Below are 18,329 nucleotides of genomic sequence, written 5' to 3'. Positions count from 1 at the left end.
CCGCGCCAGGCCCCGCAGCCCTCGGCTCTTCATCAGCCCCGGGGAAAAGCCCGGCCGGCTCAGCCCGGAGAGACGCGGTCGCCACCCGCCACTACCCGTCTCCTGCTAAGGCCGCCGCCGCGGGCGTGCGTGATGACGTACCGAATGACGCGGCGGGTCCCGTAGGCGTTGGGGCGGCTCCTCGCGCCGTGCGGCCATTGGCGGGGGCGGCGCTGTGTGCCCGTCCCCCCGCCCCGGGGTCGCTGCGGGCTGCGTCCGCCCGACCGGAGCCGCCGCTGCTGCCGCCGCCTGGCCGAGCCCGGGGGGCCCGGGGGGCCCGGCGGGCAGCCGAGGCCAGGCATGGGCCTGATCTTCGCCAAGCTGTGGAGTCTCTTCGGTAGCCAAGGTGGGCGCGGGGGCCCGAGTCGGTGCGGGGAGGGGAGGTGGGGCGGGCGGCGCGTCGGTGGGGGTGGGGCGGGGAGTGGCGCCCGCGGGGCTGAGGGGGCCGCGGGCAGCCGTGGGCAGCCGTCGGGGGTCGGAGGCCTGCTCCGGTCGCCGGGCTTCCCCTGAGGGCGCGCCCCGGCAAAAGTTGGGCTTTTCTTTGTGCAGCGCCTGGGGCGCGGGTTCTGCGGCGCCTCATGCTCGGAGCCGCTTTGTTTCTGAGACTGAGGTGGTCCCCTCGGCCCCCCTTTTCCCCCGGCTGCTCCGAACGCCTCGCGTATCCCGGGCCACCCTGCGAGCCGCGGGTGCGCTCCCCAGTTCGCGTCCCGGCGAATGCGGCTGCCTCTCAGACATGGTTGTTCACCGCTGTAGTGGCTGAAGCTTTGATGGCCGATGCAGGTCTTGTTTGTCTTTGCAGACCCTCCGTTTTTAAGTCGGGGTCTGCCGCTAAAATCGTGCTATTTTTATCTTTATCAAGAAAAAAGTCCACTAAAATTATTGTTAGGGTCCTTGAGGTAAAGATCTGCTTGTATTTTGCCAAAGGTGCTAGTTAAATGCAATTAGTGACCCAAGAAATTCACTTCTCAAGCCAAGAATAAAAAGGTCGTAAGAGGATAGCTTTCCGTTCTCTCTTACCTAGTGCAGCCAGCCCCACAATAATGGCTCATGTTGTAATCCAGAGTTCAAAACTTGTGGCTGCCACCACTTTTAGCTCAAACAGTTCTAAAAATAGAAAATTATGTTTTATCTGTTTATTTTAATGAATCTTGTTTACCTAGACTTTTTTAGTTAGATAATAAAATAGTCAAAGAATTTATCATTTCTGTTGTTTTTGTGTAAGGCCCGGAGTTCGGAGCACGCAAACCAATGTTAATATTACCGTTCTCTCATGAGGTTTCCAAATGTACACTTCATTCTCACTTTAAAGTTACTAAAAATACAGTTAATCTTTTTTTTTGTACAAAACTGTTGCAAATACAATTTTGAAAGTTTTGGGAGGTTGGTATTCCTGGTGTGCTTTTAGTAGTCTTGTCCCTGTGAATGCACATAACCCATTCTAATTCTGGCAACACCAGAGAAAAATGTCAGTGTGTGTAGGTATTAAGATCTACGTATTACACTGTCCTTGTATGGGATAGGAGTCAGAGGGAGATCCAGACCATTTATCTTCCTCCCCCATACCCTATCCCACTACATAGTTTCTGAAGTCTTCTAACAGTTTTCTGAAATTTTTGTTGTTCTTGATTTGAAGATTCTTAGTTTTCTGAACAGAAAACTAATTTGTTAAGATTCAAGGTTCCCCCTGTTGTTCAAAAAGCAGTGTACTCTTTTGGTTTTCATCAAATACTGCAATCTGTGACTCCCTTCCTTCTGGTGAAGAACTCCAGATGTCTATAAGCAGAGAACTTATCAGGAAATAACTTGCTGTGGCTTTTAGTGTTGGTCTACATGGTACCCTGTGATGTCAATACATACTTGAAGGAAGGAAGGAAGAGGTGCAGTTTTGTTGGTGTTTTTTGTGTTTGGGGTTTTTTTTAGTACATGACAACATGATTCAATTTCATTAGTGTAAAACATGTTGTCTTTGTTACTGTATATTAATTCCTGAAAGTTATTCTTCATACATTTAAAATGTTAATGAAAATTAGTATCACAGTTAAGATAGATAAGGCACTACCATGAAATACTTACCCTTTGGCTTTCATCCCAATAGGCTTCTGGGGTGTGTTCCGATCTTGTTTTGTTGCAGGGATTCTGTTTGGTTTGGTTTAGTTTTTTGGGGTTTTTTGCCCCTCTTCTTGTGGTGACCATAGAAAAGAAAGTGATTTTCTTTTCATGGCCAAAATTGAAATACCATCCTAGAAAATTATCTTCAAACATAAAGTTTTGACAGATCTAGTGGGAAATTATTCTCGAATTACATTACTATTTTCCTGTAAATAATATTATTAGTAATAATGAAGGGTAGTAATTATTGAGTTTGCTTTTGTTGGTCTTCTAGTTATATCAAAACTAGACAATTTTATTGGAGAATTTATACGCTGTCCCATGAAACTGCTTGTTGAGCAGACTAGCACGGTAGCTTACGCAGTGATTTTGACTAACTAGAGGGAATGTGCCAAAGATGCAAATAGACTCCGATGTGTGTGGAGCATATCATCAGTTCGACATGGCTAGTGTGGGTTGTGCTGATAGTCTGAAGCACTTGATACTGGAAAAATGAAAGGTTAAACAAAGTAATGATTTAGAAAGTGCCATCTGTCTTCCATCAAGCAGAGCATGGGGGAGGTGTGTCTAAGTGCTAGAAGATAAAGAACAGGAAATCGTCAGCATTTCACTTGAATATTAATTATGCACTGCAGTATTGCTTTACATAAATGTGAATAATAGGTGAGCTGAAAATGTCCATTCTGAAAGGTATTTGGTCAACAATGTCTGGACAGCATTAAAGAAATATCTACTTGTAAGCTAATACTGTTAACTCACAGCAGGAAGATACATTGGTAGCTTTCTGAAAAATGCACATCTTAAGATAACTAACATCTTAAAATAAGCCCCTTGTGTTTTTGTGCCTCAGGGTTCAGTGCAGTTACAGTAAATGTGCAATGTACAGAAAATTGAGTTCATTCAGAGTGAATTCTGCCTGGCAGGAAAACCTTGTAAAGAAGGTACATTAGATCCTACTAAAGCGCTGAAAATCATTTTATTAAATTACACATCATCTTTACTACTCCTGCAATTTGGTTCTTTTACCATCCTTTCCAATGGTAAGGATGAAGTACTGGAAAGAAGGTCAAGAGACTTGACCTAATCTGTTTCTAAAGACATTCCGTGATAAGTGTCTGTTGACTAGTGTTATCTATTGACCTCTTCCAGGAGCATTTCTTACTATTAGTATTCAACTGTTTTAGCCCTATGACTTGAGTAGCATCTGTGTGTTCTTACCAGGGAGTTAAATCTGTCTGTGGTTCTTTTTCAACTCACTGTACGTGTAGCAGAAATTGTTCCAGTGGTTCAGCCCCTGTTGAGTATGGTTAGCCCGTTTTGGCAAACCCAGACTGGCCCATGGTAGAAAATAGTGTTACATGGCTTTGGCCTATGATGAGAACTTTCAGAAGGGGAAAGCCTTTCTTTGCCTCTTTTTCCTGCTCCCTGGCATAATGCACTTGCTTTTCCATTGCAGTGCACCATCTACTCTCCAAATCTGGTATGGGGGATTATGGAATAAGGAAAACTGCAGTGCAGAGCAGTTTAAGGAAACTGGGTGATGAGTGTGCTGATCTGGGTCAATGACTAATGAAAGAGAGGAAGGCTAACAGTCTCTGCAGTGAGCACAGTCCATCAGGGAATAATCTATTTAGTTCTGTGAATATGTTTGGAAGGGTTCATTTCCAGTTTGAGTTTGGCAGTAGTCTTTAAACAGTAGCTATTTCTGTTTGTGTGGTGGTAGTGGTCAAAAGTGTTCCAGGGCCTTAATTTAAGCTATGATTCGGTACTCAGATGACACAGTCTTCTAAGCAGCATGTAGTAATATGAATAAATGTTGGAGCTTATTGCCTGTGTTAACACATAGTTGAATAAAACTTGCTTGACTTACCATTCCATCAATACTATCAAGATTGCTCTTAATGAAGCCATAAGGAAAAAACAGAAGTGAGCATCAGCAACCCTGATAAGGTTTTGACTACTGTCAGTTGCCTTTATTCCTTTCTCTGTGTGTGTGTGTCTGATATAGTTCTTTAAGAAGTTCACAAATCTGTATTTTAATTTTTTTGAATGATAGGTGTTCAGAGTCTTCCAGGTTGCTCTGAATAAATGCTAAAGATGTTAAAAAGCTGCTGTAAGAAAAATAATGTTAAGCTCTAAGTCAAGGTGGGTAAACTTCTGTAACTCCACAGTTTAGCAGAGACCGTTATCTGCAAAACCAAGTGGATTTTTGTTCCAGTGACTACTAAAGGCTACTTTCTTGTAATCCCATCTGGAAATACGAGATGTATTTAAGCAGGTTTTTTGTGCCTAAAAGAAGACTCTAAGGCAGCTTTTGGTGTGTAGAATGAATCCTTGTATTGAAATGTCTTTGAACTTTAGTAAAATGCTACTCCTCTTGCCTCCTCCCTAGCAAACTTCTGTCTGCATTCTGTCTTCAGCCTTGAAACTTCCAAGATTGTTGTTCTTTGGAACTCGATGTGGGGTTTGTGTTTCACAACCTGAAAAGTATAGATACCCCTTCCAATATTCATTTATTCTTTCAAATATGTTGGTAATGAGCCTTGCTCATCATTGTTTAGATTTATTTTTAATTTTTGTGAATTAGAAAGAGGAAAAAGGGCAAAGTTGGGGAAATTGAATCTTCAGTTTTGGATCCTTTACCACAGAGGAATTCAGAAGAGTAAGTGAAGAAAAGAGCATATTATGTCTTCCTTCTAACATCTGCAAGAAGATCATCTTCACTGTCCTATTATTTTGTGATACTAGACTGACAGAGGTGTTTTTTTTTTAACAATACTATGTACTTTTTTTTAAAAAACAGTCTGCCAGGAGTGGTTGATATAACAGAATTCTTTGGATTCTTTTAAACAGATGTCTAATACTGCCTTTTTTTCCACTGCATATGCCTACTTTTTCTACTTACTTTTTTCCCACTTTCTATCAGATTTATAAAGATTCTGCTTTGGATTTTCTTCTTTTGCCAAGAACATGGTGGACTGGGGAGATATTAATGAGTTCAGCCCAGACTGAGCTTGAACACCAGCCAGTGAAAGTGAGAAACTTGGGTTAGTCTATAAGTACAGAACACAAATATGAGCATAAATCACTGCCTGTGGTTTACTCCATAATTATACTTCCACTTAAATGTAGCATCTATCGTCTACTAGTTGTTCTTGTAAGTCAGTACTTGTCTTGATAAAATTTTGTTCTTAGTTTGGCAGTTTTAAAGTTTGTGTGTTTTTCCTCTAATGCACATATAGAAGTTAAAATTCTGTAATCTAACCAATCTAGACACAAACATATTCAAAAGTTGAATTTTTAAGTTAAGAGTTTTCCATTACCTTAGATGACAGTTCTGAAAGAAACTACATTAGTAAAAGATGGAAACTGATATTTGTATGAGATAGTGATGCTTTCATTGTATTATTTTCATCCCCAAATCAGTATTAATTAACACTTGTGTTAATTTCTTGTTTGTGCTTATGCAGTTACTCTATAAAATACCATTTGACTGTGGAGTAACACAGATAAGCTGTTCCTTTTTTCCCCAATTAGTGTTAAACCATTCATGCTTCAGTGGCTTTCAAAACAGTCATCTCAATGCAGGGGTTTTTTTTCATTACTTTAAGTAGCATGATATTGTTTCGTGCAACGCTTCTCATTCATTCCTAAGTAAGACTGTATTCTGATGTGAAGGTGGGAAAGATAAATGTAATGCCTGACTGGAATTCCTTGTGTTTTCCTCATTGAAAATAAACAGAATGTTGCAAAAGTAGAATCATCTTCTTCCAGGAAATAGTTGACAACATGGCTATTTTGAAAACAACAGAGAGGTATTTCTGTGTTTGAACTTTGAAAGTTCTTCAAACTTAACTGAATTTGAAGAAGACATGGACAGTCTAGCTATGTGGTATTGTTGATTAGAGTTGAAAGCAGAGAGGATTTCATACCATTTATGTATTGGGAAGGGTTATTAATTACTGCTGCTGCTTATGGGGCTAGAAGTATTACTGAATGTAAGGCCAGGAAAAGTTCTTTCCTTAGAACATGATGGTAGGATGCAGTAGTAAGGGAACTGATATAAGAAAATACCTTTCAACATCTGTTAGGGCCATATTGCATAGCAAAACTTCTAAAAGTCCCAAGGAAGAGATCGTTTTATTAAAATCAGTTTCAATATTGAAAAGACCTAGGTTATTATATATAAATAATTTAAAAACAAACAAACAAAAAAAACCACAAACAAAACATGAACAAACAAGCAACCAGCACTTTAGTTCTTACTTAGACTGCCAACTTGCTGACAAAAAAATCAGCAATTTGATATTCATGATAGATCTTCTGATCTTTTAGTAATATGTTATAAGTCTTGTAGATTGAATGTGGTATTTCAGAGGAATACTTTAAGCTGTGAACCATGTTTTGCTTTGGAATAAGTGCCCTAGAATTTTAAGTATTACCCCTTCAAAAGCGAGCCTATTCACAGACCTATACAAGTTTTACTTCTAGTATCCATTTGTAAATTCTCTGCTCTCAAGTGATTTGCTTTTTTTGTCATACTGGAAAGAGTCCAAGGAAGGGCCACAAAGATGACAAAGTGACAGGATCATCTCATGTATGAGAAAAGGCTGAGAGAGCTGGGACTGTTCAGCCTGCAGAAGAGAAGGCTCAGGGGAGATCTTGTTAATGTATATAAATACCTGAAGGGAGGGTGCAAAGAAGACAGCCAGCTTGTCTCACTGGTGCCCAGTGACAGGACCAGAGGCAGTGGGCACAAACTGGAACACAGGAGGTTCCCTCTGAACATCAGGAAACATGGTTTTCACTGTGAGGATGACAGAGCACTGGCACAGGTTGTGCAGGGAGACTGTGGAGTCTCCACCCTTGGAGATATTCAAGAGCCGCCTGAACATGGTCCTGGGCAACTGGCTCTAGGTGGCCCTGCTTGAGCAGGGGAGGTTGGACGACATGACCTCCCATAGTGTCTTCCAACCTCAACTATTCTATTATTCTGTGCATTTTCAGTTCAGAAATTGCAACACTGGAATTTCTGATCTATTCAAAATGCAGCTTCCTCTTAGTTTTTAATCTGTGAATTGTGGTAGTCCCTTAACAAGTGGCTATTATTGAGCCTTGAATGTTAGGCTAATATTTTGTGCAGTCTTTGGATGTTTGGTGATATTCTTAAGGTGATACACTGCTATGAGTTATATTTTTTCATTTTACTTTTCTTTCTAAAACTAGATTCTTTTAATTAAGGAATATTTACTAATATGATTACTTTATGAAGACTTCCAGTACTGACTTCTCCTAAAACTTTAGTCTCAAGAGAAGATGAGGTTTTGTGGATTTTTATTTTCTGTACTGAAGTCGCCAGTATTCTGTGTAAGCTGTTGAAATAAAACAAACAAGCAGTTGCTTTCTTCACCAAGGAGAAGTGATTAACCAGAGTTATAATTATTGCTGTTTCCACTAATTTGTTCCTGTCTTTTTTGTGTATATGCAGAGCATAAAGTAATCATAGTGGGACTTGATAATGCTGGAAAGACTACTATTCTTTACCAATTGTAAGTATATTATTTCTGTTTGCATTTTGGTATTTGCCACTGTTTAATCATTGAAAATTCAGCTTTGCAAACTGGTGGATCTCTGAGGTACTAGATCACAGTTTGTACATTAATGGTATTAGTTGTTCTAAACAGAGTAAATATTTAAATGAACAGTGAAGGAAAACTGTAGTGTTTTAAAACAGAACTGTAAGTTGAATAACAAAAATTGTACGTACTGGCAGAAAGTGCACTGGAAATTCTTTTGCAACCAAGGCCTATCCTATCGCCAAGAATTGCAGAGAAGGAAGTGATTTTTAAATTAATGGAAATTCTAGTCACTCTGCAAAAATCCATTAATGTTTCCTGATTCCTGTGTCTAAAATTTATGATGGAGGATTCCCCAAAATAGTAGTTCATCTTGCCTGGGTCCTATCTTAAGCATTTTCAATAACATCATTGCACCCAAATCTTGTCATCATTCCAATAATATCTGTGATAAATTCAAGAATACTGGCAGGAACATAGTTAATATTGTAATTGTGGGAAAGGAGGAGGGTGTAGCCAAATTGCTATGCATATTTGGATATGAAGGCAGCAGAGGATGTTTTCCAAAAAACCTTTTTCCTAAGCACTTTTGACAAAACTTAAAGGTAGTACTGAGAAATTTTCAGCTATGTAAACAAACAGTCCTTTGGAATTTGTTTACTAAGTTGAGTGCCCTGATATTCTGATTTATGTTTTACCCAGTTTAGTGTTCCCCTTATTTGGGATCTTTAGAATAGCAGTTTCTACTTTGAAACAAGTGCAGTTTAAGTATCTGTTAAAGAGTGTCCTTTAAAAAGAGAAGCTTTTGAAAAGGCAAATGCTTATCCACTTCTTATAAGCCTGTTATGTGCTTATTTTTTGTTGCTGATATCTTTAGGCTTGTCTACAGTCTCGCTACAAAAGCACACTAGAACTTCATCAGCCACAGGTTTTAGTCCAAATTCAGATTGAACTAATCTTTTTACTAAAGAACTGCTCTTAAACATTTGCTTTATTTCTATAAAAATTCAAATGTATAGCTTTTTGAAATATGCCTTGTTTTTTAATCTTTATCAGTTACACATATTTACATTGTCTACAACAAATTTCTTGTGATTGAGCTGTGAGAACCCTTGTGGATTTTACTGTCTGGTCTTTATGGTGTGCTATTGTTCCCTTTAGCTTAATGAATGAAGTGGTTCATACTTCTCCAACCATAGGAAGCAATGTAGAAGAAATAGTGGTGAAAAACACTCATTTCTTAATGTGGGATATTGGAGGACAAGAATCATTACGGTCATCATGGAATACATATTACTCAAACACAGAGGTATGAAATGGTGCTTTCAAGTCTGCAAATTTAATGTTTGTTTGAAATTATATTTATTAGGAAAATTGGTGATTTTTGTAAATATTTCAACTGTATTGTTTTTAAATCTTCTTGAGGAAGAGCAAACGCAAAAAGTGTAAGGTGTCTCTGGTATGCCAATTTTCTGGTAATATTTGAAATATTTTTCCTGTATACTTTAATGTTGTCTGATCTGTGGTATAAGCTGTGAAGGTAGACTATTTTTTTACATAATCAAATTATATCAAAATATATTTCAGATCAAACAGGGTTTTTGCATGTTTTTCCAAGCAGATTTTAAAAAAATTGCAGTGTACTTTGCAAATTTGGTGTGCATTTGCAGTGGTTAACCGAGCTTCTGTACATCTAGTCTGAAAGGTTTTTGATGTAATGATAATTAAGAATGGCGAGTGAAACTTTCTCTAGGAAACAGTATTTAAAAAGCTCATCAGCTTGTGGCTTTTATCCAAGGGATAAAGGAAGATCTAGCTGTGCAGTATTCATAAAGTACTGGTAAAGCTGCTATCTCTGGAAAGGTTTGGAGTAGAACTCAGCAACAGATGTCTTTTGGAGGTTTTTTATGCCAGTCTTTGATGCCAAAAGTTTGTCAACGCAACATGCATTTAAGATCTCTGTAGCTTCGCTTTGAGACTTCTACATTGATGTAAAAGATTTTAGACAATTTCTTACCATTTGCACAAAAAGAGGAGATCTCTTGTAGATATTACTCTTTATATAAGCATTCTATCCTCCTGTAAAATGAAATTTTCTGTCCTATGCCCCTCTTTGAGAGAGTGATCCATCCCTGATGTTCAGAAACTTTTTATCTACGGAAAGCCTGGCAATGACATCTCAAACTTCATCTCTAGTATTTTAAACTTGGTTTTAAAATTATCTAGAAAAGTATGACTACATCTAAGACACATATGAGGGTCAAGATACTTCTGCCAGCATTATCTGGTACAATAACAGTAAGTTCTTGACATTTGTCCAGTGAGAATCTTTTATTTTGGCATTTGGGGAAATGCATATATTAGTCCTTTCTTTGATCCTTTTGGGATGTTCTTCATCATATTCTGGCTAGTAAGTTTTTGAAAACCAGTGCTTTCTAGCACTTGTAGAGAAGAGCTTTCCCTTAGAAGCTTTGTCTGCTGGAAACAGTTGAGTAAGAAAAGGGGTCTGTTCAGTATGCTAATCCTAGCCTCCCTGATATGAATAATTCCTTGACTGTTCCTCCTCAACTGTTGGACATCTCAAAGCCACAGCAGCATTACGTTGACTTAGTTTTTCGTACTTTGTTGTAATTTTCAATGGGTAATGAATCCCCTTCATTTTATAAGGCAAAGTGATTTGGGGAATTATAGTGGTGGCTTCTAATACTACTTCTTTGTTACTGTGTCTCTCTTCTCTTTTTCCTTATCTGTAAATTGAAGGAATGTAAACAAAATCTTTGAAGTACTATAAAAATTCCACAAATAAGCTTTTTGGTGCATACCTGTCCTAATTAGCTTCAACTTGACATTGCTAATTCTGCAATTCTGTTTTAAGAATCGGATAGTATTCTTACAGAAAGGATGTTGAGACAGGCTTACAGGCACAAGATCTGGGGGGGAGAGGAAAGGGGAGGGGCGCTCTCATGATTGTTATTGGGGCAGGCAAGAAGAAAGCTATGGTAAAAGAGAAAAGGATTGGAAAAGTGTTTCTGTCTGGGGAGAGAAGTGATGGAGTCTCTCAGGTGAATGTAATCTCTTTGGTTTCCTCTCCAATGCAGCATGTGTTTGTTCCCTGTAACTTTTTTTTTTTTTTTTGATAGTATCTGTATAATTTTCATCAGAACGTGCTTGATCTCCCTTCTCATTGTTCCCACCTATGATGCTGTTAGTGCTGCTTGGAGCACACTGTGCAGGGCAAATGTTGAACATTGATCAGTTGTTATGGTTTGTGTGTAATGCTTACAAGCATTTAGGTGAGTATTACCTACTATGTAATGCCATGTCTTTTTCATGTCTAGTATAAGGCACAGAAGGTACAAGACAAGCGGCAGAAAGAGCAGGGTAAAAGAGAGTAATTTTCATACCAGTGACAATTGCTTCCCATGGGAGATCTGATGCGCCATATCTAGCAGTGTCTCAGGATTCACAAGTGCACAGCCATGACAATTATGTGCCTGGCAGGAACAGCAAGGGTAAAATCAACTGCTATAGCCATTTCCAAGTGCCTAGGTGGAAGAGGTGTGAATGACAGACCAACTGCACAGGCCCTTTGTGGTACAAAGGTTCAGGTGTTGTGCAGCAACATAATGCTAAGCCCTGCAGGTACATAGCTTACTGAGGTCTGATGTACTACTTGGAAATAACATTTCTTAAGCCTTGTGAGTAAGGTGATGCTGAATTGCTAAAAATGCCTCATTCAAAATAGGGTATTTCATTTTCGGTGTTATAGTTTTCTGAGTATGCAAGTAGTAGTGGACAGTAATAGCTGTTTTATTGGTAGCTGTGTAGCAAGTTTGTCATCCGCATTTTAAATGTAATCCACTCTCTGTAGGTGCTTTTGGTACCTACATCACTACTTTTCTTATGATGTAGGGCCTGAAAATCTACCAGGGAGATTTAACCATAGTACGTGAAAGTAGATTCTAATAGCAGTGCTGAAATTTACAAGCACAATAATTATTTTTTTTTTATAAACAATAATCTTCATGTATGATTCCCAGTACTCTAGCAAAAGACTGTAATTAACAATAAACCTATTTTCTAGTGTGCTCTGAAAGTCAATGTCCGCCATATAGGAAGACTTGTGGTAGTGGCCTCTTGAAAACATGCTTTCTGTAATTTATACTTTGTACTTACATACTGTACTATTGTTTTTTCCCCTAGTTCATCATTCTTGTTGTTGACAGCATTGATAGAGAGCGACTTTCTATTACAAAAGAAGAACTTTATAGAATGCTGGCTCATGAGGTATGGTGGGTAATTGAGATAATAGTTTCCTTTTGTAGTAAACAGTCAAATAACATTACATGCTTCCTATGTTAGCAAAAATGACACTCAAAAAAAATTCTGAGCCTAAATGTGCATGTATGTTGGTTACATTTTAAAACCATATAAATTATAGATACACAGGAAAATTATTATGAAACACTCTTAGAAGAGGGTTTGCTTGATTCTGATCAGATCATTCTACTTTGCAAATGTCGAACTTGTAAAATATCTTAAACTTCATATTATTATAACGCAGTATTATTGTTCACCACCACTATCTCTCTTCTTTCAGTTAAATGGTTAAAATTTCAAGAAACTTTTAAAAAAAAATTATTTTAGGAAATAGGCAATGTCATTTCTCTTTCTTGTTTGGTTTAATCCAGTTCTTTAAAATCAAGGAGCATATCTAATGGATATAATAAACTATATTATATCCATAATACTTATGGATAAAATAGTTTCAGTTCAGTTTCCTTCTGACTTATTTTGTTTGTAGTTCTATTATTTTATGTTATATTGAGGACTGTTCAACATTGGGTCAACTCCCTCAAACATCCTAAATTAATGTCTGCATTGGATTAGCTCGAGTACATTAAAACCTTCTGTGATCACTCTCAAGCTAGATTAGGGTTGTTTTAAATCTAAATATCTCAGTTTTTGAAGGAAAAGGATGTAGTACAGTGCAAGTAATTCTGTGGAGTTCATTTCTCCAAGAGATTTGCATTGTTTCAAATGAGTGAGGTTTTTACTTGATAGTTATTAATGTAGTTTGGGTCTGGCAGTAAGAAACAAATACACTACCAAAAAAGGTGGAAAGATGACCTTTTATAGTGAAGTTTTCTCATATAATTCATGAGTTTCTGGTGTTGTACACTCTTACGAGATTGTCACCTACCATCTCTTGAAAACAGTCAGTAGGCCTCAGCTACTACTTGTAGGAGTGAATTTTCAACTTTGAACTATAGAGGCTTGTGGGTTTTTTTCTCTTGATGGAGAAATAGTTTCAAAATTTAATATACATTTAAATGTGTTGAACACTTTTAATCACAACTGTCAGCTTCCTGAGTATTGCATTTGTTTACCCTCCTGCGCTCCTAGAACCATGCATCTCAGTTCTTCTCTCATTGCTGTGTGGAAACCTAATTTTCATACAGAAACAAACCAACTTTCTATTAGTTTCTGCTTTTACTAAAGCTGCTGCAGCATTGTTAGAGCTCCCTTTTTGGAGCAATAGGATAAAACTTAACAGAATATAGTTTTCTTAAATTGTTACTGCTTTAATCACTACAGAACCTGTTTCATGAAGTTGAAAGTAATTTCAAGGGAATGATAGCTAGCAGGTTTTTCCATTTGAATAGTATCTAATGTAGATTTTGGAATGTTTATCCAGTAATAATTCTGCTGGCTGGATGGTTTGGAGCTTTATGAAATATATTTTAACAAGACTTTCATTATTTAACATATGAGCATGTGGTCAACACCAAAAGGATAGTCATATAATTATAATTTGATTCTCTGTGAAGAAAACTCAAGAATAAATTGGTTTACCCAATAATTGGTTTCTTCAGTCTTAATGTAATTAATTTGTAATGCACTATGTCTTAAAAACTCCATGCTGCTTTGTAATTGTAGATTAGCTTGAATACAGTTCTTCTAAGAACTTCAGTTAATGCAGTAACCTTTTAGTTCTTTATAATAACTATTATGAATACTTTAAATTACTTCCAGGATTTACGGAAGGCTGCAGTTCTCATCTTTGCAAACAAGCAGGACATGAAAGGTTGCATGACAGCTGCTGAGATATCTACATACCTCACTCTTAGCTCCATAAAGGATCACCCGTGGCACATTCAGTCCTGTTGTGCTCTGACAGGAGAAGGGTAAATGCTTATGGGTTATTATAGTAATACATAGTAAATGAGAATACTGATTTAGAAGCCTACTGACACCAATGTGGATTTCCTGAAAGAATATATTTTCTGATCTTTGCAGTCCGAGGGACATTTTTAATTTTTCCTTTTCTTTATTGAACCTTGTGGATTTTTTCCATAGCTCAAACTCCAGATTTGTATGAAAGTCTTTCAACTTATTGTTTAAAAAAAAACCCAAAACCAAACCCAAACAACACCACAAAGAAAACCCAACACCTCTCCTCCAAATGTGTAGCTATTGGCATAATTGTTTACTCTCTGTGCGCTATCCTCTCGTTCTGTGTCTTTGTGTAGTTAAAGAAATAAGCTGCTGTTGTCTTCCTTTACATTCTGATCTGCTGTAAGCTTCTAAGGTGGAGGGGGAAGGTTGGGATGGTTTGTTTTGGTTTGTTTTTTTTGTCAGTTCACTTTTTTGATAATCATTCAAATATAGTTTTGATGAAGAGGTACATAGATCTGACATAAAATAAAACTGTTACCAGTATTAAACCTTTTCTTTATATCTGGCTGTTTTAGCTAATTTTGATTCCAGCAATTACTAAAATGGAAAGCTGAGCTTTCCTTGGATCCTTTGTCTATAAAGATCCAAAACCACTTTTGGATGCCTGTAACAAGGTGGATAGTGTCTTGCTTACATGGTTTGAAGTGTGCGAATTTTTCATCTTGATAATTAAAGCAGTCTTCTAATATGTAGTAGAAGTTTTCTGCATCTGTGTTATAAAACCTTTACAATAATCTGGTCTTGTGGCATCAAAAATAGTGAATCCAACTGAGTATTTGGAAATGAGATCATCTTCCTCACTTCTAGCATGAAGTATTTTCTAATGTAATGGAGATGTCTTGAGTGATTAGTAGCATTCACTTCCTTAGGGTGGGATGTGTTAGTGAAAACAAACTTTTTTTGATTGAATCTTTGGATTGTATTGTTTCATGCTAAGAGTAAACTCTGCTTTCTACTTACCAGTTTTGCCAAAGTCGCTTTTGAGTATTTAGTTTTTGTACTAACTAGATCTTCAGATAAGTTGGCATTTGGAGGAAGGTAGAAATTAATGAATATGAACTTTGGTTTAGAAAAATTGGCCATCCTATGCGGCTTCTTTCTTATTTAAAAAAAAAAGAAAAAAAAAAATTAGTAATTAGTATACTTAATACTGTCACAGTGAGACCAACTCATAAAATTTCCCAGACTTAGATTGCTGAGCTGAATCTTCCTTGGGAAGATCTGACAAGTCTAGGGAGATTAACCCCATATGAATGAAACTAACCCTCTTGAATAGCTGTCCTGATTACTTTACAAAGCTAAAGCTTGAAGATGACATAAACTAGGTAACTAAATAAATCAAAGGAAAGTCTGTCTTCTGAAATGGAAGTCTTTTAGGTAGAGATGCAGATTGGGTAAGGAGATTAGATCCCATGCAATCTTGATGTTGAATATAAACATATTTTTAATTTTATAATGAGATTTTGGAATTCTTGATACACTGCCTTTTTGTCAACCACTTCAGTCTGGGTACCTATCCTTTGTCTTCTAGTATGTAAAGGTCTAGCTTTCAAGCAAGGAGTCTTTCATGGGAAACTTGTAGCAAAAGAAAAATTTATTTGATTCCATGTACTTATGAGTAAGCATGTTATTAATAGTGTCTTTCAGATTTACAAGGAAGAAAAACTGAAGGAGTGTCAAGCTTCAATAAAATAGCTTGCTTGACCATCTTCTTTTGGTTAAAGCTGCAGTAGACTTAGTTTAAAACACTATTTACTCTGTTCAAGTTTCAATCTCAATTCCTGCTTGTATTTATTTTAAGTACATTTTTTTAAGCATGAAAACAAGTAGAAAATACCTTTAAAATGTTGCAATAGAACTAGTACCAATAGAACATCTCTTATCTTTCAGATTATGCCAAGGCTTGGAGTGGATGACCTCCCGTATTGGAGTGAGATAGCTTTTTTTTTTTTTCTTTTCTCCAAAAGAAGAGACTTCTATTTATCCTGTGAACATGTACATTTTTCTGTACTTCCGGCTGCTGAGGCAGTGACCATGTTTAATTTATATCAGCCAACCTCCAAGCTGTACTTGAATCAAGTGCAGTTGAACTGAAACACAAAGTATTTTCTTAACTTTTTTTAATACACTAATCTTCAACTGGATGAACATATGTGAATCTGGTTTTAAGCATTGAAATTCTTCTGAATATGTATTCTAACTTTTTCAATGATAGCTTTTTAAAATCTGTTTTGTCATTGTCAATATTTCATACTTCTTCTTTCTAAATAGTTTATATAACTTACTAACATAAATGAGCGCAGTTTGTTTAGTAATGAAAAAGTAGTGAGTAGGTTGACTTTACTCTGGCATAGCTTTAGCCTCTAAGGATAACCATATCTCCAGCTGGACTACCTGTAACGTCAGTAGAGTTCTAGCCAGCATGGGAGTTAAGTTATGAATGCAAATTTTTAAAAGCTGAACGAGTTAGTTGTAGTTAATATTGTGGTGGCTTTTAACCTGATATGTAATTGAACTTCTGCCTTAAAAGAAATCTACTTCATTCTCAATTTCTCTGGTAAGTAGTTCTAGGATATGATTCTTCTTCTTTTACTTGAAAATACATCTCTGTACAGTGCATAAAAATTTTGTTATTAAGTGCTGGTTTAGTCATTTGGAACTTGAATACCTTTTTTAAAATAAACCTCTTGATAATTACATTTGGAATCACAGCGGCCAGTGTTATGTGTAGACTTGCTGTAATCTGTTAAAATTTTAAATACTGTATACATGAGCCTTCTTCACCTTTTAGTGAGAGTGCTGTTTTCTAAATTAATGCAAATCAGAAGGGAAGCCAGATTTATAAACAGAAGAAAGTCATGGTGCTGTATATGTAGACTTCAGAGTGAAGCTGATCTTTACATTTATTTATCTGCTATCAAATATGTTTTCAGATTCTGTTACAGAGAAAAAAATTTGCCTTAATTTGAGGTTTTAGTCTCATTTACAGGAGCAGAGAACTTTTGATGGTGTTCGATTTAGATTCATTTGCCTGTAATTTAGGAAGTAAAAGTTGAAAAAACAGAGAGCTTCCATTTGAAAAAAAGATGTTGAAAGATTTGACCTAGTAACTTTTAATTTAGTTTGAAGGGGAAGAAGTGAGATCTTTAAAGAGAATCTAAAGCTATGGATTAAGTTAAATGAGAACATTGGATGGCAAAAAATACCCAAACACCTGACTCCTCAAAAAACATCTGAGGAAAAAAAATTAAAAATAAAACCTATAGTGGACACCCCATTCCTAGTGAAATCCCAACAGCAGTCAAGGATGTAACGTACATAAATGCTTGGCAGGCTTTCCAAAATCACCATTCTGTACTTTTGCATGCCTAAACCCCATGTGGAGTCTGGTTACTAGAACCATGAAGCTAATTGACTAGAGTTCTTTAAAGACAAATGTTTTTGATAAATATTGTAATAATTCATGCACACTGAGTTTTCTTTACTAAAATTTTAAGTTTTCTAAATTTCAATTTGACTCCATTTTTATTTGATCAAAGCTTAATGAAGTTTTAAACATATCAACAAATATGTAGTCATAAGTGTTATGTCATAAGTGTTAAAAAAAAACTTTGAATACATATCGAATCAGTGATTGGTTGAATCAATTTATATATTAATGCTGGCTAGCAAAAGTCATGTTTAGGAGAAAGACTATGTTGAGTATCAAGTCAAAATGCTCAGAAAATAATTTACATCAGTGAAAAGTAGTGCTTAAATTAAAAAGGAATGCAAGACAAGGTTAAAATCTGATACCACATCTTATTGCTCCAATGTTCGTATTAACAACTGTTCTAATGTGTGAAAATAAGATTTGTTTTGTTCTTAGGAAAGCAAATTATAAATGAAAAAAATAAAATGATACTGTGAATGAGGTCTCTTGTTTGCTGACTTGATATTGTTTTTCATTTTAGTTTTATTTTTAGGTTTATTTTTATGTAATGCAGAATATAGTCCTGAATACATATAAAAAGCACTATCTGGATATATAGCCCTTTGATTGTTTGTTGTTTTTTTTTTTTTTAAATGCATGATTTTATATTTAACACTTCCCAGGTAAAACCATTTGTAAATCTATAGTTTGATACTAAATCCAGTAAGACGTCTAAATTTGATTAGGAGGAAATGGTCATATTGTAGATCTTAGAATATCAGAATAATGAGTTTTCTTTTAATTCATTAACACTTAAGACCTTTGAGTACCTTTACAGAATGAAAAATTCTTGACAATAGCTATGATTTTGATCACCTTACTACTTCATTTTCTGTAACAGTTTTCTATTTATGATAATCAGTTTGTTCACGGCATTTATGCTGTGGTTTGGG

General features: G+C 36.6%; 1 protein-coding gene across 1 annotated transcript; it reads left to right on the top strand.

Moving 5' to 3' along the window:
- The first annotated feature begins 224 nt into the window (after positions 1 to 224).
- ARL5B (ARF like GTPase 5B) lies at positions 225 to 17,886 on the top strand. The gene is made up of 6 exons (XM_074900175.1): positions 225 to 385; positions 7,637 to 7,697; positions 8,886 to 9,033; positions 11,928 to 12,011; positions 13,761 to 13,912; positions 15,855 to 17,886. Exons 1-6 carry the CDS (start codon positions 340 to 342, stop codon positions 15,901 to 15,903), a joined length of 540 nt encoding a protein of 179 aa, XP_074756276.1. The 5' UTR covers positions 225 to 339; the 3' UTR covers positions 15,904 to 17,886.
- The last annotated feature ends 443 nt before the right edge of the window (positions 17,887 to 18,329 follow it).

This window comes from Athene noctua, chromosome 2 (assembly GCF_965140245.1).
Source record: "Athene noctua chromosome 2, bAthNoc1.hap1.1, whole genome shotgun sequence".
NCBI lineage: Eukaryota > Metazoa > Chordata > Aves > Strigiformes > Strigidae > Athene > Athene noctua.
This window is presented reverse-complemented; position numbering and strand designations above follow the sequence as displayed.